This window comes from Carlito syrichta, unplaced genomic scaffold (genome assembly GCF_000164805.1).
Source record: "Carlito syrichta isolate Samal-C Ts95f unplaced genomic scaffold, Tarsius_syrichta-2.0.1 Scaffold305237, whole genome shotgun sequence".
NCBI lineage: Eukaryota > Metazoa > Chordata > Mammalia > Primates > Tarsiidae > Carlito > Carlito syrichta.
In genome coordinates this window covers 3,156-27,604 of record NW_007249333.1, presented here as the reverse complement: position 1 = coordinate 27,604, position 24,449 = coordinate 3,156, and the positions used below count along the sequence as shown (strand labels likewise).

Genomic DNA, 24,449 nt, shown 5'->3' with positions numbered 1-24,449 from the left:
CTCACCTCAGCCTCCCAAAGGCGCGGGATTACAGGCTGAGCCACTGAGCCCAGCTAATGTGGAATTTTTAAACATTAAACTCTAAGATTATAATATCAGGAAAACATGATGGAGATGAAACAAGAATCTAGCCAGTAATACTGTGACCTGGATGATGAAAGAATGAGCCAAGAGACAGGAGCAAGCAAGATGCACCCTGTTTCCCTAGTCCTTCCTGGGGTAGGGAGAGCGTCCTGGCCACTCATGTGCCTCCTTTCGGTGGCAGGTATATCCCTTCAGAAGAGGTGAACTAATCATACCACCATGTATTAATGATCATCACTATACACAAACTCTACTGGCTCCGATCTCAAACACACCAAGCCACTTTCTGACTGCAAACTTCCCACTTTCTATCGAGAATCTCATGACCAGCCAATTCTCGCATACAGTTCATTAGAAATTAATCTCCTGATTCACAGCCATCACTTATGAGATTGATTAACATGAACCAATCTTCATGACACTAATTAACTTTGGTGACTTTAGCAAACTATGAGGGAAGACCCAAAAAACCCTGGAATTACCTTTTGGTGGGCGGGCCCCTGGGAGTACACTCAGAATTTGTTCACCTGGATCAAACGGTCAACCAAAGTTTTTACTTGGAAGTTTCGAGAAGACTGCATCACGATTTGCAGAAGAAACGCCCCAAGAAGTGGCAAACAGGTGACTGGCTCTACCATGACGACACAGCTGCCCACACCACGCTGAGTGTTCAGCAGTTTTTGACCAAAACAGCCTGATCCTTGTGCCTACCCTTCCTATTCACGTCTCACCCTGGGTGACTTTCGTTTCCCCCATGAAAAGGTCCTCAAAGGGAAACGTGCTGATGTGGAAGACGTAAAACAAAAAACGGCAGCAGTACTAACAGGCATCCAAACTAACAAGTTCAAAACCAGTTTTGAGCAGTGAAAAAAGCATCTTGATAGGTGTCTTGCCTCAAACAGAGAATGCTTTGAATGTGACTGAAGTTTAAACACTGCACCTGGCCAAAGAGAGACTTTTCATCAAACACCTTTTTGTATTGTTTGAACTCTTATCATATATTTTTATTACCTATAAAAAACATAATTAGCCCAGGCTCAGTGGCTCAGTCTGTAATCCCAGCACTTTGGGAGGCCAAGGCGAGTGGACTGCCTGAGCCTGCGGGTTCAAGACCTGCCTGGGCAACTTGGCGAGCCCTCATCTCTACAATAAATCAAAATAAGCCGGGCATGGGAGCACGCGCCTGTAGTTCTGGCTACTTGGAAAGCTGAGGTGGAAGGATTGCCAGAGCCCAGCAGGTTGAGGCTGTGGTGGCTGGAAGCATGCCACTGCACTCCAGTCTTCACGACAGAGTGAGACTCTAACTCAAAATAATAATAATACTAATTATTATTATTATTAAAAATTTTAAGATATAAAAGGTTTGCAAGGCTGGGCAGAGTGGCTCACACCTGTTATCCCTGGCACATTGGAGGCCAAGGTGGGCAAATTGTTTGAGGCCATAGGAAAACCTCGTCTCTACAAAAAAAAAAAAAAAAAAGCAGCGAATGGTAGTGCATGGCTGTAGTCCCAGTTACTCGGAAAGCTGAGGCAGAAAGATTGTCTGACCCCAGGAAATCGGGGCTACGGTAAGCCATGACCATGTCACTGCACTCCAGCCTGGGCAACACAGTGAGAACACAACTCAAAAAAAAGCTTCAAAAGCCCCAACATTTATACTATATATAGCATTCTCACTGAAAATAATAAAAATTACAAAATACTAGAGCCATCTTTTAAAAATCCAGACTATATCTATGTATAAAAATCAAACACTAATGTCTTATACTTGATAGCTGAACCACAGATTTCATTTAATGAAATAAGAACACAATCTGGTAGTTAAATGAAATCATCATGTCGAGAGGCATTTAAGGTAGCAGAATCAAATTACTACATACAAATACAATGTTAACATTCTTCTAATTCCTTTGAAAGGTGCCAGGGCATTTTCAGTGACTATAAATCCAAGGCCAGTTTTACTGCTGACATCCTCCGAGCACTTCGGTCTTGCCATGGCCCAGAGCCTTGGTTCAGCAACCGCTAACTATAAACACTGCTTAATGAGTGACCACCGGAGCCTTCTCTCTACAGTCCTGGCAAGCCTGTGCCATCCACATCACGGCAGTCGGTACAGCTGGCCACCTCTTCCAAAAGCAGAGACTCTGCCCACCTGGTTATCCAGCTTCAGCTGTCGAAGCTTCATGGACTCATCTTCAAAGGCACTATTAAAAAATAAACAAAAGAAGCCTATCAAGAGAAAGGTCCATGTCAATTTCTTTTATTTATTTATTTATTTATTTTAGAGTTGGAGTCTCACTCTTTCACCCAGACTGGAGTACAGTGGCCACTCCCAGCCACTGCAGCCTCAACCTGCTAGGCTCCAGTGATTCTTCCGCCTCAGCCTTCCAAGTAGCTGGAACCACAGACGCGCAATACCATGCCCGGCTAATTTTTGATTTATTATAGAGAGGAGGTCTCGCCAAGTTGCCCAGGCGGGTCTCGAACCCGCAGGCTCAGGCAATCCACTCACCTCAGTCTCCCAAAGTGCGGGATTACAGTCTGAGCCACCGAGCCCGGTGTCAATTTCATCTTTTTACATATGTATTCCTTTGGGCTATTTGGAACCAATCCATTCTGCCCAAGGGAGGGCATCGGTTTCTAGAGGCTGCCCTACTGATTGGGGAGGGCTTGCCATCCTTAATGCCACATTCATTCCAGAGGACCTGAGGGGACTAAAACACCTAAAGGATAAGAAAGAGATGACAGCACAGACCGCCTGCATGCAGGAATTTCTTTTCTTAAAATTAAAAAAACAAATTTTTTTTTTTTTGTTGAAGTCTCACTCTGACCCCCAGGCTGGAGGGGAGTGGCATGCTCACAACCTGCTCGGCTCAGGTGATCCTTACGCCTCAGTCTTCCAAGTAGCTGGAACTGCAGGCATGCGTCACTATGCCTGGCTGATTTTTTAATTTATTATAGAGAGGAGGTCTCGCCATGTTGCTCAGGCTGGTCTCGACCCCTGAGCTCAGGCAATCCTCTCATCTTCACCTCCCAACGTGCTGGGATTACAGGCGTGAACCAGCGTGCCTGGCTAATTTTTTATTTTATTTTAAAAATTTTTTTGAGTTGGAGCCTCACTCTGTTGCCCAGGTTGGAGGGCAGTGGTAGGCTCCTGGCCACCGCAGCCTTGACCTGCTGGGCTCAGGCGATCCTTCCACCTCAGCCTTCCAAGTAGCTGGAATTACAGGCACATGCCACTATGCCCGGCTAACCCGGCTAATGTTTTAAAACAGTTTATTAGTGAAAGAAAGAAAAGAGAGAAATTTGCACCAGAGAAAGAGCATGCGCCATCACACCCAGCTAATTTTTCTTGATTTACTGTAGAGATGAGGTCTTGCCAAGTTGCCCAGGCTGGTCTCGAACCCTTGAGCTCGGGCAATCCTCCCACTTTGACCTCCCAAAGTGCTGGGATTATAGGCGTGAGCCACTGCGCCTGGCCCCTTTAGTGATTCTTAAAAGTATATATATAGGGGTGGATACATCATTATTTTAGCAGACTTCTACCAGATATGTTAGGTGAATAAGCAAATAACAGTACAGAGGTTTAGGAAAACTTTTTGATGCTCATAGAAAATGATGAGTGAGATGGGCACTTTCTAGAAATTCTTTGTGCCCTGTGCAGTGGTAATGCCTTGCAGGTACCTTAAGTTTTTGGTTGTTTTTAAAATATATTTTATTGTTTTTTGAGACAAGTTCTTCCTCTGTCTCCCAGGCTGGAGTGCAGTGGTGCAATCACAGCTCACTGCAACCTTGAACTCCTGGGCTCTAGTCATCCTCCTGCCTCAGTCTCTCCAGTAGGTGGGACTGCAGGCACGTGCCACCATGTTCACCAGATATCTTCAATATAGATTTTTCTTTTTTTTTTTGAGTTGTAGTCTCACTCTGTTGCCCAGGCTAGAGTATAGTGGCATGTTTGTGGCCACCGCAATCTCGACTCGCTGGGCTCAGGTGATCCTTCCACCTCCAAGAAGCTAGAATCACACAGGCATATGGCACCAAACCCAGCTAATTTTTGATTTATTGTAGAGACGAGGTCTTGCCAGTTGCCCAGACTGGTCTCAAACCCGTGGGCTCAGGCAATCCTCTAACTTCCACCTCCCAAAGTGTTGGGATTTCAGGCATGAGCCACCATGCCTGGCCAATTTAGACTTTTGACTGATTGGTCACTAGAGATCAGGAGAACAGTGTTCCTGGGGCATTGTCACCTGCCACACTTGAGTGACTGTGTTTCTTCAAGATATGTCTTTAGGTTTTTCCTTGTTTTTACTAAGCAAAGAGGAAATTTTCTATGCCAAAAATGGGAGGAAAAATAGTAATTCCATTTGTTTTATTCTGTAGGAATTATTCATGTCTCATGTTGGTTAGGCTTGCTATTCAATAACAGTTTGAGGGCCAGGCTCGGTGACTCAGCCTGTAATCCCAGCACTTTGGGAGGCCGAGGTGAGTGGATTGCCTGAGCCCGCCAGTTCGAGACTCGCCTGGGCAACTTGATGAAACCTCATCTCTACAACAAATCAAAAATTAGCCGGGTGTGGTAGCGCGCGCCTCTAGTTCCAGCTACTTGGAAGACTGAGGTGGAAGGATCGCCGGAGCCCAGCAGGTCGAGGCTGCGGTGGCTGGGAGCGGCCATTGCACTCCAGTCTGGGTGACAGAGTGAGACCCCCAACTCAAAAAATAATAATAAGTTTGAAATGAAGGAAAGAGAAGATTAAAACAAAAAAAAATTTAGTGAAATCATTCTAAGTTAGACTAGAAATCTTAGTTTATAAGCACATAAAATACCTTTATTTTTGCTAAGCTGCAATATAAATTTAGAACTCAGGGAAGGTGTGGCTTTTGACGTACAGGAGGCATCTGAATGTTACAATTATATAACATCTATCTGCTGTTTCTGTTCAGGTCCAAAGGCTTTGAATACACCCTGTTTGTTCACATTGTCTGTTAAGTTTGCCCAGGCTTGATGATGGGAATTAAGTTTATCTGGATGCGGTGTTGAAGACATCTGTCTTCTTCACTATGAGAAGCCTGAAGTGTTTGAGGACTTTGTGTGTCTGCATTTAGCATTTTGAGGAAGCTTTAGCAGCGTGTGGGAAGGAATTTTTTTTTTTTCCATGCCAGAAGACATCACAGTTTTGGCTTAGAGTTGAGGACACAGTGTGGCTTCACAGCAGCGGCTGCTTGGAAATACTAGTCCCCAGCAGTGAGTTTGTTCCCAAGTTACCCTTTCCTATATGATGCTCATAAACTGCTGTCTTAATCAGCTTATATAGATATTTTAAAAATGCATACTAAACCCCACTGAACATCAGTAATATTCTAGCACTATATTAATGAAGGATATTCAAATTTGGGGTTTAAAATCATGTGACCAAGGATAAAAACATTAAAGAAAGCATAGGCATGTATCTGGGAGAATTGTAGGGGCCGCCGTCAGGCCAGAGGGATGTTGTATCTGACACTTTTGTTTACTTGTCCCTCTTCTGAGCTTGGAGAAAGATGCTCATTGCGCAGTGTTTTTTAAACATAAAGGTTATGAAGGAATGAATAGGAGAATCAGAAAGCACTGCCACATCCATATCTGAGGTGTTACTAAACCTGCTTGCATGTTCCTCCTTGTAGGAGGAAGAGTCTGGGAGATATGCAAATTCCAAGGTGCTGGGCATTATTAAAATGCACGAAATCTGCTAAAATGCAGGAACATGGTAGTAAGCCGTTAAACCATGAATAGATGTTTGATGTATCTATCCCAAGTGAAGCAAAACCTGTGTTTCTCTGTGTAGTCATGGAATTGTCTTCATTTATTATTTATGTTATTTTATTTTTTTGAGTCAGAGTGTCACTCTGTTGCCCAGGCTAGAATGCAGTGGCACACTCACAGCCACCACGGCCTCAACCTTCTGGACTTGGAATTCTTCCGCCTCAGCCTTTAAAATAGCTGGAACCATAGGCACATGTCACCACATCTGGCTAATTTTTTAAAATTTATTTATTGTAGAGACGAGGTCTCGCCAAGTTGTCCAGGCTGGTCTTGAACCCCTGGCAATCCTCTCGTCTCAGCCTCCCAAAGTGCTGGGATTACAGGCATGAGCCATTGCACCAGCTGAATTTGTCTTTTTACACAGGACTTTATATTTCCAGTTTTTCTGACAGTAAATTCCCAGTAAAAATTTATAATCCAAATAACAGAACTATTTTTACCTTGTTTCATACTTTCCTCTTTTTTTTTTAAATTTTTTTGAGTTGGAATCTCACTCTGTCACCCAGGCTGGAGGGCAGTGGCACGCTCCCAGCCACTGCAGCCTCGACCTGCTGGGCTCCGGCAATCCTTCTGCCTCAGCCTTCCAAGTAGCCGGAACTATAGGCGCGCGCTACCACACCCGGCAAATGTTTGATATATTGTAGAGATGAGGTCTCGCCAAGTTGCCCAAGTAGGTCTCGAACTCACGGGTTCAGGCAATCCACTCGCCTTGGCCTCCCAAAGCGCTGGGATTACAGGTTGAGTCACCGAGCCCGGTCTACTTTCCTCTTTCTAAGAATGCTAAGTCACAAGATAAAATCTTAAATAAGGAAATTGACAAAAATAGAAAAGGCTTCAGAGAGATTTTAAAATGTTCAAAAGGGTTTGGTTTATCAGCTGAAGACAGTAGCTTGGTTCAATTTTTATTGTTTTATCTTTCTTCAAGCAAATCCGTTTCCCGGTGGTATTAAATATCATCTGTTCATCCACACTTACCCAGTCTCCTTTTATGACTGGCATAAGTATTATTTATGGCAACCTGAAGAGTAAGTTACATGAGTTGCACAGGTTAAAGGAAATCAGTGGACTCTAGTAAGATGTCTAACTTCCATTTTCTAGAACTAACTCCAAGAAAGAAGTAAAATGTATTTGGTTTTTTTAAGGTGTAATTTAGATGCTCAGAGAGCAGAGTCAGGTCTGTTTCTGCTGACCTTACACATGACTCTCCATGTATCTGTTTCTTTATCTTCAAAGTGTAAAATATATTGGTACTTAGTTGTTTTGAAGAATAAAAAAACGATATGTGTCAGATACTTAGCATTATGTTCAGTGCATGTGAACTCAACACATGGTTTAAAACAAAAAGAAGGCAGGTGCAGTAGCTCACACCTGTAGTCCCAGCACTTTGGGAGGAGGAGGTGAGAGGACTGCCTGAGCCCAGGGGTTTGAGAAAAAAGAATCACAAAATGAACTGAAAACAAAGCAAGTACCTATTAACAGTAAAATGGGCAGGGTGTGCAGTGACTCACACCTGTATTCCCAGCACTTCGAGCAGCTGAGGCAGGAGGACTGCTTGAACCCAGGAGTTTGAGATCAGCCTGGGCAACAGAGAGACCATGTCTCTACGATAAATAAAAAAAAATAATCGGGCGTGGTGGTGTACACCGGTAGTCCCAGCAACTACAGGCTGAATACAACTGAGACTGAGGTGGAAGAACTGCCTGAGATCAGGTGGTTAAGGCTGCAGTAGCTGTGATTATGCCATGGGTGACAGAGTGAGATCACAAATCAAACAAACAAACATAAAAATAATGCTAGGGCCAGGCGCAGTGGCTCACGCCTATAATCCCAGCACTTGGGATGGCCAAGGTGAGAGGATTGCCTGAGCCCACGGGTTCGAGACCCGCCCGGGCAACTTGGCGAGACCTCATCTCTACAATAAATCAAAAAATCAGCCGGGCGTGGTAGCGTGTGCCTGTAATTCCTGCTACTTGGAAGGCTGAGGTGGAAGGATCGCCGGAGCCCAGAGGATTGAAGCTGCGGTGACCGTGAGCGTGCCACTGCACTCCAACCTGGGTGACGGAGTAAGACTCCAACTCAAAAAAACAAACAAACAAGCAAAACATTAAATGACTAAATAATATTCTATTTACATAGGCATCCCATAATTTTTTTCTTACTTTCTTTTTCTTCTTCATATTTTCATTTCAATAGCTTTAGGGGGTGCAAATGGTTTTTGGTGACACGGACGCACTGTATAGTGGCCACCCGACCTGAGCACACTATAGCTGCCAGATGAATCTTCGTCCCTTCCCACCCTCCCCCTTCTGAGTCTCCAAGGTCCCTTGTACCATCGTCTGTGCCCTTGCAGATCCTTAGTGCAGCTCCCATTTATCACTGGGAATGTGGATTCCTGTGTTAATTTAGTTAGGGTGATGTTCTCCAGTTCCATCCAAGTGGCTGCAGAGGACATTATTTCAGTCTTCTTTATGGCTGAATAGTGTTCCACAGTATACACGAGGGGACCCAGCAAAACCTGGAACTATCTTTTGGAGGGTGGGCCCTTTCTAGTACACTTGGAATTTGTTCCTCTGGACCAGTCAACCAAAGTTTTGATCGGGAAGTTTTGACAAGGTTGCCCCACAGTTTGCAGAAGAAACCTCCCACGTGGTAGCAAACAAGTGACTGGTTCTTCTAGCACGACAACACACCTGGCCACCCTGCACTGAACAGTCAGCAGTTTTTGACCCAGAGCAGCATGACCCCTTGTGCCCCACCCTCCCTATTCACCCAGTCTCCCTCCAATCAGCTTCTTTTGTTCCTCTGGATGAAAAATGTCCTCCAAGGGAAATATTTTGCCTATGTGGAAGAGGAAAAATAAAAAATGGCAGAAGTACTTTATAAAAGTCATCCAGATTCATGAGTTCAAAAACTATTTTGAGCAGTGGAAAAAGTGTCTCGATTGGTATATTGCATCAAAGAGTACTTTGAAGGTGACCGAAGTTTAAACATGTGAGACTATATATACAATTTTTTACAAATACATTCTGGTTGTTTGGGTCCCCCTCATGTATACACCCTATGTTCATTATCCACTGATCAGTTCATGGACATTTAGATTGATTCTACTTTTTTACTTTTTATTGTGGTTTAAAAACATCATACAATTTATCATCCTGACCATTTTTAAATGTACAGTTCAGTAGTATTAAGTATTTATACTGCTGTGTATACACAGATTTTCATAGCTATTTTTCATGAAGCCAAAAGATGGAAACTACCAAAATGTCCATCAACTTGATGGATAAACAAAATGTGGTATATCCACACAACGGAATATTATCCAGCCATACATAGAATAAGTACTGAAATTAAGATGTACTTTGGGAACATTATGCCGAGGGAAGGGAGACAGTCACAAAAGTCCACATATAATACAGTGTTTATGAAATGTCCCCAATAGGCAAACCCACAGACACCAAAAGTAGATTAGTGGTTGTTTTGGGCTGGGTAAGATAGGAGCTAGGGGGATGCAGCTAAAGGCTGACGTAGCTTTTTAAGATGATGAAAGTGTCCTAAAATTCTCTGCAGCAATGGCTACATTTATTTGTAACTATACTAATAACCACTGAATTGCACACTTTATTTTATTTATTTATTTATTTTGAGTCGGAGTCGCACTCTGTCACCCAGACTGGAGTGCAGTGGCCGCTCCAGCAATCCTTCCACCTCAGCCTTCCGAGTAGCCGGAATTACGGGCGCGCGCTACCACGCCCGGCTGATTTTTTGATTTATTGTAGAGATGAGGTCTCGCCAAGTTGCCCAGGTGGGTCTTGAACCTGCGGGCTCAGGCAATCCACTCACCTCAGCCTCCCAAAGCGCGGGATTACAGTCTGAGCCACTGAGCCCAGCTAATCGCACACTTTAAATAGGTGAATTGTATGATATGTGAGTTAGATCTCATTAAAGATGTTGAGAAGGAATCCATGTTGGGCACAGTGGCTCCCACCTGTAACCCCAGTACTTTAGGAGGTAGAGGCAAAAGAATTGCCTGAGCCCAGGGTTCAAGAGCAGCCTGGGCAACTTGGGGAGACCTTGTCTCTGCAATGAATCCAAAAATCAGCTGGGCGTGGTAGCGCATGCCTGTAGTTCCAGCTACTTGGAGGGCTGAGGCGGAAGGACCACCTGAGCCCAACAGGTCAAAGCTGTGGTGGCTGTGAGCATGCACTCCAGTCTGGGTGACAGTGAGACTCCCTGACTCAGTAAATAAATAAATAAATAAAATCCGTAAGTCTATACTGATTCCAACGAGTAAGTAAATAAATAAATGAAGGGTACAACAAAGATCATTACAGAATAATGCCAACTAATAAATATAGAAAAAAAAAGTTTAAAATAGAGTATCATCATCTTATAACCACTATATCAATAATTGATTCTTGTAAGAAACATCACGGATGCTATAACCTTTGAAGTAGGATATTCAACATAGTCACACATATCTCCAACAGTTATACTAATTATAGAGAGGAAAAGCCAGGTTGACAATGAAGAAAACCTCACAGACATCACCTTAATCAAGTGAAGGCACACAGCTACCACGACAGGACAGACCAGCACCAGGTACCCCAGCATGATACACTGAGCACAGCATGATGTCAGGTATATGGTATCCCTGCCCAAACTATTAATCTGAATTTATTCAGGAGGAAACAAATCCAAACGGAGACAAGTTCTGCAGAATAACTGTTAGGACTCTTCAAAACGCTAATGCCAAGAAAAAGAAAAACACTGGAGAGTTCAAGTAAAAGGGATTGAAGAGATTTCTGGCAACCAAACATTTTATGAAAACAGAAAATCATCATCAGGCAAACACCACAATAACAACTGCTGGCAAAATTAGTGGATGAGAGTATGATAAGAAAAGGATATTTTCCTGTGGCTCATGCCTGCAATCCCAGCACTTTGGGAGACCAAGGTGGGAGGATCACTTGAAGCCAGGAGACCAGCCTGGGCAACACAGCAAGACTCTGTCTCTACAAAAAGAAAAATTAAAAAAAGAAACAGGATAGCTGCATCGTCTCAACAGTTCTCCCTGTCTGAGTCCATTCCGATTACTATAATAAAATATCACAACCTGGGTGTTTAATAAACATTTATTTCTCACAGTTCTAGAGGCTGGGAAGTCCAAGTCAAGACTTAACAGAATGGACAAAGGTCTGTGGGATTTCTTTCAGAAAGGTATTAGTCCCATTTCATTTCTCCACCCACATGACCTAATCACCTCCCAAATGCCCCACTTTCTTTTTCTTTTTTTCTTTTTTTTTTTGAGTCAGAGTCTCACTGTGTCACCCAGGCTGGAGTGCAGTGGCACGATCACGGTCACCTCAACCTGCTGGGCTCAGGTGATCTTTCTGCCTCAGCCTTCCAAGTAGCTGGAACTACAGGTATGCACCACCACACCCGGCTAATTTTATAATTTATTGTAGAGATGAGGTCTCACCATTGCTCAAGGCTAGTCTCAAACCCCTGAGCTCAGGTAACCCTCTCACTTCCGCCTCCCAAGTGCTGAAATTACAGGCGTGAGCCACTGTGCCCAGTTAAATTTTTTCAAAATAAAAAATTAGAGGTGTAATCCCGGCTACACGGAAGGCTGAGGCGGAAGGATTGCTGGAGCCCAGCAGGTCGAGGCTGCGGTGGCCGGGAGCGGCCACTGCACTCCAGTCTGGGTGACAGAGTGAGACTCCAACTCAAAAAAAAAAAAAAATTAGAGGAAAAAAGCCCTATACATCTTGTTAAATGTTTATGTTATAGCTGTGGACCAAGTACGCTTAGACATCTCACTGCCCTTTAGCCCAGCACCTGAGTTACACTCACAGTATTTTGAGGGAACAGAGATGTTACAAGCCATGAGGCAACCTGCCCAAGAGTGAATCACAGAGAAATTTCAAGCCTGCTTTAAAACATTACTCATCTCACTGCCCGTCTAGAGCTGTACCAACAGGCCATGCTGCCAAAAAGCTTCAGGTATTTAATAATGAATGAACAGCCCCCCAGAACCTGAATAGTCTACACACTCCTGTCAAGTTCACTCAGCCTGCTCAGAGTGCATTTTTCAAGCTGCTGGTAACTCAACAAAGCCCACTGCTGCTAAACGGTCAGGGAGTGTTTCTTGCTGCCCCCTGCACTGGACCAGATAACAAGGATGCAGCAATCACAGGCTCTTGGCTGCAAACTGGCCAGCGATTCATGAGGCTAAACAGGCTCTTCTATGGTACCGGAGACAGTAAACACCATCCTTGCCAGGAAAGCAGCAGGAAAAGGCTTGCCAAAAGAAAGCTGTGAGCAGCCCAGGGCTTTCCTGAGTCACTTGAGTGACTGCTTCCTTCACTGGCTACAATATTGCTTCATAACATCACAATGGGATACTTTTCAGTCTTGGAAATTATAGTTAAGAGAAGAAACAAAGGAGACAAAACAATTCACCTTACTTTATTAAACAAGTGCTTAATGCCAGTAGATTGATAAAGTCCACTTAGAAGGCAATTTATTTTTTTTAGTTAGAGGACGGCATAAGAGTAAATCTTTAGCAATTTATGAAAATTTGGTTCAATTCAACATATCTGAAATAAATGTACTATGTATTACAAGGAATTATTGGAAAGATATTACAGGAAAGATTAAGAAAAAAAGGTTTACCCTAAGCCAACAGCTATAAAAAACAACGCAATTTTTATTATTAAATCTAGTCAGTCATTCACGTTTTACTGAAGATTTGACTGCACCCTTTGGAAAAATAATTGTGGATTTTATTTTACTTTTACTTAAATTCACATACTTAAAAATCAGCAAGTTAGACTTTATCAAAATGAAAAACTTCTGTTCTGCAAAGATACTGTTATGAAAATTAAAAGGCAAGCCACAACAGGAAAAAATATTTGCAAAGTATTTAGCCCAGCGGTCCCTAACATTTTTTTTTAGCATCAGGGACTGGTTTCATGGAAGACAATTTTTCCAAGTCCTGGGTGTGGTAGAGGATGGTTTCAGGATGATTCAAGTGCATAACATTTATTGTGCACTTTAGTTCTATAATTATTACATTGCACTATATAATGAAATAATTATACAACTCACCATTTAAAAAAAGGGGCTTGGACAAAGTGGTAAATAAAATAATGGGCAGGCCACACACAGACGAAAAAGTGTCGGGTTCAGGCCAGGCTTGGTGGCTCAGCCTGTAATCCCAGCACTTTGGGAGGCCAAGGTGAGTGGACTGCCTGAGCCTGTGGGTTCGAGACCAGTCTGGGCAGCCTGGCAAGACCTCGTCTCTACAATGAATAAAAATTAGCCAGGCATGGTAGTATGTACCTGTTGTTCTGGTTACTTGGAAGGCTGAGGCAGAAGGATCCCTGGAGCCCAGCAGGTCAACGCTGGAGTGGCCAGGAGTGTGCCATGGCACTCCAGCCTGGGCGAGAGAGTGAGACTCCAACTCAAAAACAAAACAAAAGTGTCGGATTCTGACTTAAAGTCTGCCACCGGACGCAGCTGTATAACTGAAATGCATCAACTCACTTGCCACTCACTGATAGGGTTTTGACATGAGTCTGTAAGCAGCCGATTCATCATGGTCTCTGTTCAGTCAAACCTCACTGCTGACGTCAGTCTGTATTTGCAGCCGCTTCCCAGCACTAACATCACAGCTTCAGCTGACATCAGGAATTAATTCCTATCAATTAGGAATAAGCTAGCATCACTGACCTCAGAGCATCAGGCATTAGATTCTCATACGGAGCAGGCAACCTAGATCCCGCACATACACAGTTCACAATAGGGTTCGTGCTTCTAAGAGAATCTAAGGCCACCACTGATCCAACACGAAGCAGAGCTCAGGCAGTAATGCAAGTGATGGGGAACAGCTGTAAACACAGACGAAGTTTTGCTTGCTCGTCCGCCGCTTTGTGGCCCGGTTCCTAACAGGCCACAGATGGCACTGGTCCCTGGCCTGGGGACCCCTGATTCAACAAAAAACTTACATTTAGCCGGGTGTGGTGGCTCAGTCTGTAATCCCAGCCCTCTGGGAAGCAGAGGGGAGAAGAGTGCCTGACCCCAGGGGTTCAAGACTAGCCTGGGCAACTTGGCGAGACCTCGTCTCCACAACACATCAAAAAACCAGCAGGGCGTGGTGGCACATGCCTGAAGTTCCAGCTACTTGGAAGACTGAAAAACCTCAGCGATGCACATGGGCCGCTCTGCCTATGGAGTAGCCATTTTTCCCGTTTCTCCATTTCATCAATAAATTTACTTTTCATCAACTACTTATGGCTTGTACTTGAATTCCTTCCCGCAAGGAGCCACTTGGCCTCTCAGGCTGAACCCCAATTCTGGGGTTCATCTGTATCATCTTTCCTGTTGACTGATTACCCCAACCTTGGAGTACCCTGGCTTGTACCAAAGGTACAGAATCGCTGGGCACAGTGGCTCATGCCTACAATCCTAGCACTTTGGGAAGCTGAGGTGAGAGGATTGCCTGGGCCTGTGGGTTCGAGACCAGCCCGGGCAACTTGGAAAGACCTCATCTCTACAATAAATAAAAAAAGTAGCCAGGCATGGTGGTGTGTGGCTGTAGTTCCAGCTACTTGGAAGGCTTAAGTAGAAGGATCACCTGAGCCCAGCAAGTTGAGGCTGCGGTGGCTGTGAGCGTGCCAACTGTACTCCAGTGTGGTCGACAGAGAGACTCCAACTCAAAAAAAAGAGATACAGAACACTGGGGAGTAAGTAGTATTTACTATCAATCACGGAAGGAAAAAAAATACACACACACACACACACACACACCCCGGAAATGCAGGAAATATCTTTGAGATGATGCATAGTAAGCTAGTTATCAGTGTTGCTTTCAGGGAAGAAAATTAAACAGGTGGGGAGTGCGGAGGGAAACAGCCTTAATTTTCACAAAATACCCTCATAAACCTTTTATAACTTATGAATTATACCACATGAATGCATTTTGAAAAACACATCAAATGTGACTAATAAAGACAATTTAGAATCACAAGTGGTAGCAGGGCTCAGTGGCTCAGCCTATAATCCCGCGCTTTGGGAGGCTGAGGTGAGTGGACTGCCTGAGCCCATGGGTTCAAGATCCACCTGGGCAACTTAGCAAGACCTCTCACCTCTACAATAAATCAAAAAATCAGCCGGGCGTGGTAACGCATGCCTGTAATTCCGGCTACTTGGAAGGCTGAGGCGGAAGGATCACCGGAGCCCAGCAGGTCAAGGCTGCAGTGGGCAGGAGCAGCCACTGCACTCCAGTCTGGGCGACAGAGTGAGACTCCAACTCAGAAAAAAAAAAAAGAATCACAAGTGGTGGCTGAAATCAACACATGGGGCTAGCAATGCTCTGCTCTGTATTAAACAATCCAGCGTATGAGTCACAAGTACACTCATCTGATTGACTAATGGCTGTACACTCTCACTCAAAACACACTCAAAGGTTCTCAAATCAATGTATTTGAAAAGGAAAAAAGATGGTGAAGCTGCTGATTGTTTCTAAACCAGAAATCTGAAACCATGCCATTACCACAGTTACCACCACGAAATCCCAGTGTTGCCAGGTGGAGTACAAAGCAAAGTTCATGGGATCCTGACTAAAAGGAAGTTCAGAGCCACCAGTAAAACTTTTTTTTTTTGGAGTCTAGGCTGAAATGCAGTGTTATGCTGCTCTCAGCCACCACAGCCTCAACCTGTTGGAGATCCTTCTGCCTTCTGCCTCAGTCTTCCAAGTAGCTGGAACTACAGGCATGCGCCACCACGCCAAGCAATTTTTTGATTTATTGTAAGACAAGGTCTCACCATGTTGCTCAGGCTGGTCTCAAACCCCTGAGTTCAGGCAATCCTCTCACCTCCACCTCCCAAAGTGCTGGAATTATAAGCATGAGCCACTGTGCCTGGCTAATTTTTTTTTTTTTTGAGTTGAAGTCTCACTCTTGTCACCCAGGCTGGAGTAGAGTGGCACACTCATGCCCACCACAGCCTCGACCTGCTGGGCTCCGGTGATCCTTCCGCCTCAGCCTTCCAAGTAGCTGGAACCACAGACGCATGCAACCATGACCGGCTAGTATTTGTGATTTATTCTAGAGACGAGGTCTCACCAAGTTGCCCAGGCTGGTCTCAAACCCCCGTGCTCAGGCAATCCTCTCACCTTGGCCCTCCAAAGTGCTGGGATTACAGGCTGAGCCACCACACCCAGCCCTGACTAATTTTTAAAAACAATTTGTTAACAAAAGGAAGAGAAGGAAAGAGAGATTTGCAGCAGAGAAAAAGCTGGTGTGGGTGGGTCTCTTGAAAAGAAAAAAACACGCTTTTGCTCTTGACTAAAAGCTTGATAAATTTTTACAATAATTTATTTGCTAAAGAGGGTGGAGCACAGGTATCTGCTGCAGAGATCTCTCTGCCTCAGATAGGCAAGGAGGGTGGGCGTTTCTCAGAACACACATTTTGCCTTTGACAGGAGACTTGCTAGACTTGTTAATATACAAGTTCATGAGCTAAAAGATGGTCTAGTCAACCCTCTGACACCTCGAAAAGCTAAGGAGTGGGGCTGAGTCTCTTACCTTCAACAGGGAAACTGAAGGATTCCTAGAGACTATTAAGCTAAACCGTGAGCTGAAAGGCTGGGCTGTGTCATTCTTACATCTGGATGAGGTTTTCTTACGATGAGCTGAGGGAGCGGGGTGGATTGGCGGGTCCACACTCCAGACTGCTCTGCAAGAAAGATGTCTGGACGCTTTCCTATTTTAAACTAAAAACTGCCTACAAAAAGAATGTGTCTATGTCCACCCTACACTCACTACCCTGCCTCACCAGGACACTTTGGGGCTTGTTCCAGCAGCTGACACTTTAGTAGGGTCTGTGGAGGGAGGCAGCAGGCGTGTTCATCTGGTTCCAGCGCGGGCATGTGGGTAGTAAAGCTGCGTTTACCCACAAATGTCTTCTGTGGGTGTGTGTGTTACAGCTGTGCCAGGAGACACTGCACTTCTCTGGGAATTCTCTTGTTTTCACAACAACAGAGCAACTTCCAAAACAATGTCTGCTAAACTCTTCAGTGATATGCACAGTAATTGCTATTATAACTTTAGAGATGACACTCCTAATGCTCAAAATAAAAGCAAAATTACAAAAGAAATTTATAAACATCAGTACTTTCTAACACTACTCAACATTACTGAATGGCACATGGTGCCTAGAACATAAAAGATATAAAATAAGTTTGTGATAAATTAAAGAATGTTTAACATTATATGAAAGAAAATTGCTCCTACCTCTGCCTTAAAGAAATACTCACTATTCCTTGCTCTGACTTTGCAAGATAGGTAGAAATTAGATGCTCTCATCTCCATTTATAGCTGTTGGGCTGTGGAAAAGGATTAAGAAAATCAGAAAATGAGAATAAGAATGGAGAAGGTTATCATAAAGTTTTCAAACTCCCAGTCAGGAAGGATTCCCCGATGATCTTCCCCTAAGGTTCTTTTTTTTTTTTTGAGATGGAGTCTCACTCTGTCGCCCAGACTGGAGTGCAGTAGCCATATCCCAGCCACCGCAAGCTCGACCTGCTGGGCTCCGGCGATCCTTCCGCCTCAGTCTTCCAAGTAGCTGGAACTACAGGCACATGCTACCACGCCCGGCTAATTTTTGATTTATTGTAGAGATGAGGTCTCACCAAGCTGCCCAGGCGGGTCGCAAACCTGCGGGCTCAGGCAATCCACTCACCTCAGCCTCCCAAAGGCGCGGGATTACAGGTTGAGCCACCGAGCCCGGCTTCTTTTTTTTTTTTAATTTGAGTTGGAGTCACTCTGTCACCTAGGCTGGAGGACAGTGGCATGCTCGAAGCCATCGCAGTCTCCACCTGCTGGGCTCAGGTGTTCCTTCCGCTTCAGCCTTCCAAGGAGCTGGAACCACAGGCATGTGCCACCATGTCCGGCTAATTTTTTTATTGATTGTAGAGAGGAGATCTCGCCAAGTTGCCCAGGCTGGTCTCGAACCCCTGAGCTCAGCCAATTCTCTCGCCTCAGCTGCCTAAAGTGTGGGATTACAGATTTGAGCCACTGCGCCTGGCCAAAACGTATTTCTTCAGCATACTTTGAAACAGCCCTGCGAGGCCATCCTTCCTGGGAAGACAAGGACATCTGCAGAATGCCTTCGTTCACCCAGCCACATTCTCTCCCCTTCCAGGCCTTCCCAGATCCAGGTGGCACTCAGTGAGCCTGACACCTTCAAAGTATGAATACCGCCGGGCTTGGTGGCTCAGCCTGCAATCCCACGCCTTGGGAGGCTGAGGTGCATGGATGGCCCGAGCCCGCGGGTTCGAGACCCGCCTGGGCAACTTGGCGAGACCTCATCTCCACAATAAATCAAAAAATTAGCCGGGCGTGGTAGCGCGCGCCTGTAGTTCTGGCTACTTGGAAGACTGAGGCGGAAGGATCGCCGGAGCCCAGCAGGTTGAGGCTGCGGGGGCCAGGAGGCCACTGCACTCCAGTCTTTGCGCCAGAGTGAAACTCAAAAAAATAAATAAATAAAGTATGAACACCATGTTTGTGATCTCTTCTTCTAAGGGCTTCATCTACATATCAAGAACTTCAGTCCCTTCCACTCCCCCTTATCTCAACTCACCATTTCCTTTACTAGTTTCAAAATCCTTTAGACTTTCTATCAATGGCCGATCAGAAAATCTTTAAATCCACCAGTGACCTACAAGCCCCGCCCCTGCTTGGAGATGTCCTGCCTTCTGCCGCCAAACCAAGGTGAACCTCACATGCACTGATTTATGCTTTGCCTGTAACTTCTATCTCCCTAAAATGTATAAAACCCAGCTGTAATTCGACTGTTTTGGGCCCGTGCTTTCAGGACTTCCTGGGACTGTGCCACACGCTGAGGTCACTTACATTTGACTCAGAAGAAAGCTTTGAATATATTTTACAGAGTTTGGCAGTTTCATCAACATTAGAAAAGGCAATCTCTAGAGATGCAACTGACCTTAGCTGTTGAGCCGACAGAGGCTTCCACCCCGTGGTTTCCTCATTTCTTTTCCTGTCATTTATGTGCTTCGTTGGGAAAAGGTTTCAAACTAGACTGTAATATCAGTTGTACCCTGTAACAGACCTTTTGTTTTGTTGGCCAGAATCAGAAAGTCTGAAGTTATGATTCTTTTTTTTTTTTTTTTGAGTCGGAGTCTCACTCTGTTGCCCAGGTTGGAGGGCAATGGCACACTCACAATCAGCCTTGACCTGCTGGGGCTCAGACAAACCTTCTGCTTCAGCCTTCCAAGTAGCTGGAACTGCAGATGTGTACTACCATGCCCACCTTATTTTTTGATTTGCTGTAGAGTCGAAGTCTCAACTCACCAAGTTGCCCAGGCTGGAGATTATGATTCAGTATCAGAAACACTGGCAGCAATAGCTTTCAAACACATACATTTGAACTTAAGAGTAAGTACTATTAATTCTTTTTTGTTTGTTTGAGTCGAGGTCTCACTCGGTAGCCCAGGCTGCTGTGCAGTGGCATGCTCACAGCTCACTGCAGCCTCAACCTCCTGAGCTCAGGTGATCCTTCAGTCTCCTGAGTAGCTGGGACTAAAGGCATATGCCACCACAACCAGCTATTTAAAAAATTTTTTGTAGGAATGAAGTCTTGCTATGTTGCCCAGGCTGGTCTTGAACTACTGGGCTCTGGGCTCAAGCAATCCTCTTGCTCTGGCTTTCCAAGCTGCTGGAACACAGGTGTGAGCTACTGCCCCAGCCAAGTGCTGCTAATTCTTTAATCAAGTCCCACTGGAAAGCCAAATGTTGATTAACCTCAGCACCTCCGAGGTGCTGTATCTTCCCATTATCCACTCAATTATATTTTGCTAACCAGAACTCAGCAAATATCAATCAACATTTCTTTAGTTGTACACTTCTGATAAAGTTTCTGTAGCAATTCCCTATTGTGTCACTCAAAACCTAGGACTCGGTAAACAACAGGCTTTGTTTCATTCACAAAGAACCTAACAGTGCTAGCTACTAACCCTAGCTATTACTGTACCTACTTTCATATGTCAACTTGATGTTGCTAGTTGAATTCTGTAGGAGTTGACTTTAAATCCTGAATCTCATCAAGTTTTAGTGTCAGTTTGGAATCTTTTTACTGATCTTAACTGCAGAAAGTCCCTCTTTTAGACTCGCCTTGGTCACCTGTGACTATTTCCTGAGCTCCTGCTGTATACTCATGGACACACAGAAGCCTGCACACCAAGAGTTGACAATAACTGCTCCACTTCCAGAGAGGCATCCTACCCTGTTGTACAAAAAGTGACCATCACCTTTTGGAAAGGAAATTCAGCAGCTTCTATCAAGATGCAAACTGCATATCCCAAATATACAATAATACATGTAACAATGTCTGTCAATGAGTGGACAATTAATAAGATATATTTATGAAAATAATACCTTGTGATCATGAAAAAGAAAACAAAAGGGTAGATCTAGAATAGATAATAGAATAGAAAAAAGTCAATGACACCTTAGTTTAAAAAACAGGTTCAGGCCGGGCGTGGTGGCTGACGCCTATAATCCCAGCACTTTGGGAGGCCAAGGTGAGAGGATTGCCCGAGCCCTCGGGTTTGAGACCAGCCTGGTCAAATTGGTGAGACCTCATCTCTACAATTAAAAAAAAAAATTAGTAGGGCATGGTGGCGCATGCCTGTAGTTCCAGCTACTTGGAAGGCTGAGGTGGAAGGATCACCTGAGCCCAGCAGGTCGAGGCTGCGGTGGCTGTGAGCGTGCCACTGCCCTCCAGCCTGGGTGACAGAGTGCGACTCCGACTCAGAAAAAAAAAAGAATACATTCAGGCCAGGCACAGTGGCTCGTGCCTGTAATCCCAGCACTTTGGGAGGTTAAGGTGGGAGGATCACTTGAGGCCAGGACTTCAAGACAAGCCTAGACAACATATCAAGACACTGTCTCTACAAAAAAAATTTAAAAATCAGCCAGTTATGATGGCATGTGCCTATAGTCCCAGCTACTGGGTGAGGCCAAGGTGGGAGAATTGCCTGAGCCCAGGAGTTCAAGGCTGCAGTAAGCTATGAAGGTACCACTGTGCTCCACCATAGGTAACAGAGCAAGACCCTGTCTCTTAAAAAAAAAGATGCCAGCTCATTTGCTATTTGTAGGTAGAAGTTCCACGCCAGTGAAAGGAGTTTAAAGAAGTTCTTGGAAGGAGTCATGCCCCGCTGACGACGCTTAAGTTAAAGACGGACCACATACACAGTATGGTTCCACAAGATGTTAAAACTGTATTTTCACTGTACTTTTTCTATGTTTAGATACACAAATACTTACCATTGTGCTCCAACTGGCTACAGCGTTCGGCACAGTCACCTGCTGACAGGTTTGTAGCTCAAGAGCCACTGGCCGCGCCACACAGCCTAGGTGTGCAACAGGCTACGCCATCCAGGACTGTGAGGACACTCTAGGATGCTCACACAGTGACAGAACGGACCAATGACGCATTCCTCAGGACACATCCCACCATTAGGTGGAGACTGACTGCCCAGCGAGGCGTCAAGCGTCCATCATGCTCAAACCGATAACGGTTTCAGACGACTGTGGCCACAGCTATGAATACAGCATATTTTTTAAGTCAACTGACAAATCCGAAACCTCAATATTGGAAGTCCATACATTTTGCTTTGTTTTGCATCAGGGTCTCACTCTGTCGCCCAGGTTGGAGTACAGTGGCACGATTACAGCTCACTGCAGCCTTGAACTCCTGGGCTCAGGCGATCCTTCCCCCTCAGCCTCCCAAGTAGCTGGGACTATAGGCATGTGTCACCATGTCCGGCTGATGTTTTTATTTTATTTTATTTTTCATCAGAGGCTCACTGGCACCCAGGCTGAAGTGCAGTGGCATGCTCACAGCCACCTCAGCCTCAACCTGCTGGACTCAGGCAATCCTTCTGCCTTAGCCTTCCAAGTAGCTGGAACCACAGGTGTGTATCACCACGCCCAGCTAATTTTTTGATTTATTGTAGAGACAAAGTCTCGCCAAGTTGCCCAGGCTGGTCTCAAACCCCTGGGCTCAGGCAATTCTTCCCCCTTGGCCTCCTAAGTAGCTGAGACTACAGGTGTGTGCCACCACGCCTGGCTAATTTTTTTATTTTGATTTTTGTAGAGATGAGTTCTTGCTATGTTGCTCAGGCTTGTCCCGAACTACTGGCTTCAAGTGATCCTCCTACCTTAGCCTCCCAAAGTGCTGGGACTACAGGCCTGAGCCAACGTGCCCAACCAGAAAGCCATATTTTTACACATACTGAGACATCAAGAACACGGACTCTAGCTAGAATAAAACGTTGCTTCTGGGGAAAGACACATAAAGGTCATATTAGAACAGCCAGAAAAGACTGCTTTGAAACTCCTCATCTAAGGAGAGATGTTCGTATGCTAGGCTTACCCGTCTACTTGAAAGACTGCCACATTCTGGAGCCAACTTAACTGAAGCTAGGGAATGAACAACCATTTCCTAAGAGGTGCATTTAGGAGAAAGACAATTGGAAAGCAGAATTGCTGGGGAGAAAGGCAAGGAGAAGCTGGCAACTGATCTGAGCATCCACACGGCCAAAGAACACAGCAGGGAAATGGCCCGAGAGTAAAGCCCTCTTGGTTTGGCATGTCCCACACAAAAGCCAAAAAGGATTCTTTCCAGCGAGCCAAACAGAAAGGTTACTTAAAATGTATGGCTTAATCCAGAGTTAAAGAGTGCATTTATTCCTTGTAGATTCAAAAACAGCCGTGACCCAGATCCTAAGTTCATTCTAGCTTCTGCCTGACCCTACTGGCCTCGGGGTTACATTTTTCTCTTCGGGAATGTTATTTATTTTCTTTCTCCTTCTTGTGTAAAAATGAAAGTACATTCTTTTGCCTAACATTACCAATTAAACATTTCCATTCCTTTTCCTTTGGATGAAGTTAATACTCATTTGTACATTGCTAAAATGTCTGATCTCTTCAACTGCTCCCTCTAAAGATAATTAGAATGTAATCAGTACCGTGTCATCAGTTATACGCACATATAGCATCCAGAATGTCTGGAAGAGATCCTTGGGTGATATGTGACAAAAAGAGATGAGCCAGGCACCATGGTTCATCCAGTTCTTTGGGAAGTAGAGGTGAGAGGATGGCCTGCACCCAAGGGTTCAAGACCAGCCAGACAACTTACATATACATAACAGAGACAAGGTCTCACCGTTTTGCCTAGGCTGGTCTCGCTCCTGACTCAGGCAATTCTCTCGCTTCAGCCTCCCCAAGTCCTGGGACTATGGGCGTGAGCCACTGTGTCCAGTTTTTTTATTTTTATTTTTATTTTTATTTTTGAGCTGGAGTCTCACTCTGTCACCCAGGCTGGAGGGCAATGGCACGCTCCCGGCCACCGCAGCCTTGACCTGCTGGGCTCCGGTGATCCTTCTGCCTCAGCCTTCCAAGTAGGTGGAACTACAGGTGCACGCTATTACATCTGGCTAATTTTTTATTTATTGTAGAGACGCAGTCTTGCCAAGTTGCCCGGGTGGGTCTCAAACCCATGGACTTAGGCAGTCCTCTCACCTCGGCATCTCAAAGTGCTGGGATTACAGGCTGAGCCACTGAGTTCAGCCTATTTTTTTTAAGTGACAGGAGTCTCACTATGTTGCCCAGGCAGGTCTTGAACTCCTGGCCTCAAGCAAACCACCTGCCTCAGCCTCCTGAGTAGCTGGAACTACAGGTGTGAGTCCCCATGTCCTGCAACAGTATAGTTTACAGTCTAAAAAATTGCATCTCACCCATGATGAAAGTAGATATCAGAGTTTAGATTATCCTATCCTACCCTAAAAATCAGAAACATCAAATTTTAAGAGTGCAAAAGAATATTAAGAGATTCTTTAGGCCAGGTTCGGTGGCTCAGCCTGTCATCCCAAGCACTTTGGGAGGCTGAGGTGAGTGGATTGTCTGAGTTCGCAGGTTTGAGACCCACCTAGGCAACTTGGCTAGACCTCGTCGCTACGATAAATAAAAAATTAGCCGGGTGTGGTAGCACGCGCTTATAGTTCCAGTTACTCAGAAGGCTGAAGCAAGAGGATCGCTGGAGCCCAGCAGGTCGAGGCTGCGGTGGCCGGGAGCGTGCCACTGCCCTCCAGTCTGGGCGATGGAGTGAGACTCCAACTCAAAAAAAAAGAGAGATTCTTTAACATACAAAATATCTTTGGAAAGCCATTAAGAAACCTACCAAGGGATGAACTAGGTGACAGGCAGGTAATGAGAAAGGAAGACATACTTTTCACTCAATTTCATTTTGTACCTTTTGAAATTTGAGCCATGTGCAGTTTAAATACATGTATCTGTCATTTCATCAATTCATTATAAATCATTGAGGAAATCCAAAAAGACCTCATTTCTGGAGAGGAAAATCGAGGCCAAAGAAGTAGATAACTCACTCAGAATCACACTGCCCGACAGTGAGGAAGCCGAGCCTAGAATCAGGAATTCAGCAAAAGCTTCCAGTGTTTTCCCTCCCCATTGTG

At 44.9% G+C, this 24,449-nt stretch overlaps 1 protein-coding gene across 1 annotated transcript in view; it reads right to left on the bottom strand.

Moving 5' to 3' along the window:
* LOC103263717 (tubby-related protein 3-like) overlaps positions 1 to 22,414 on the bottom strand; it is a 41,683-nt gene extending 19,269 nt beyond the window's left edge. Inside the window, 3 exon segments of the mRNA XM_008061388.1 lie at positions 2,237 to 2,288; positions 17,185 to 17,222; positions 22,349 to 22,414. Coding sequence (XP_008059579.1) covers positions 2,237 to 2,288; positions 17,185 to 17,222; positions 22,349 to 22,414 — 156 coding nt within the window.
* Between the last annotated feature and the right edge of the window lie 2,035 nt (positions 22,415 to 24,449).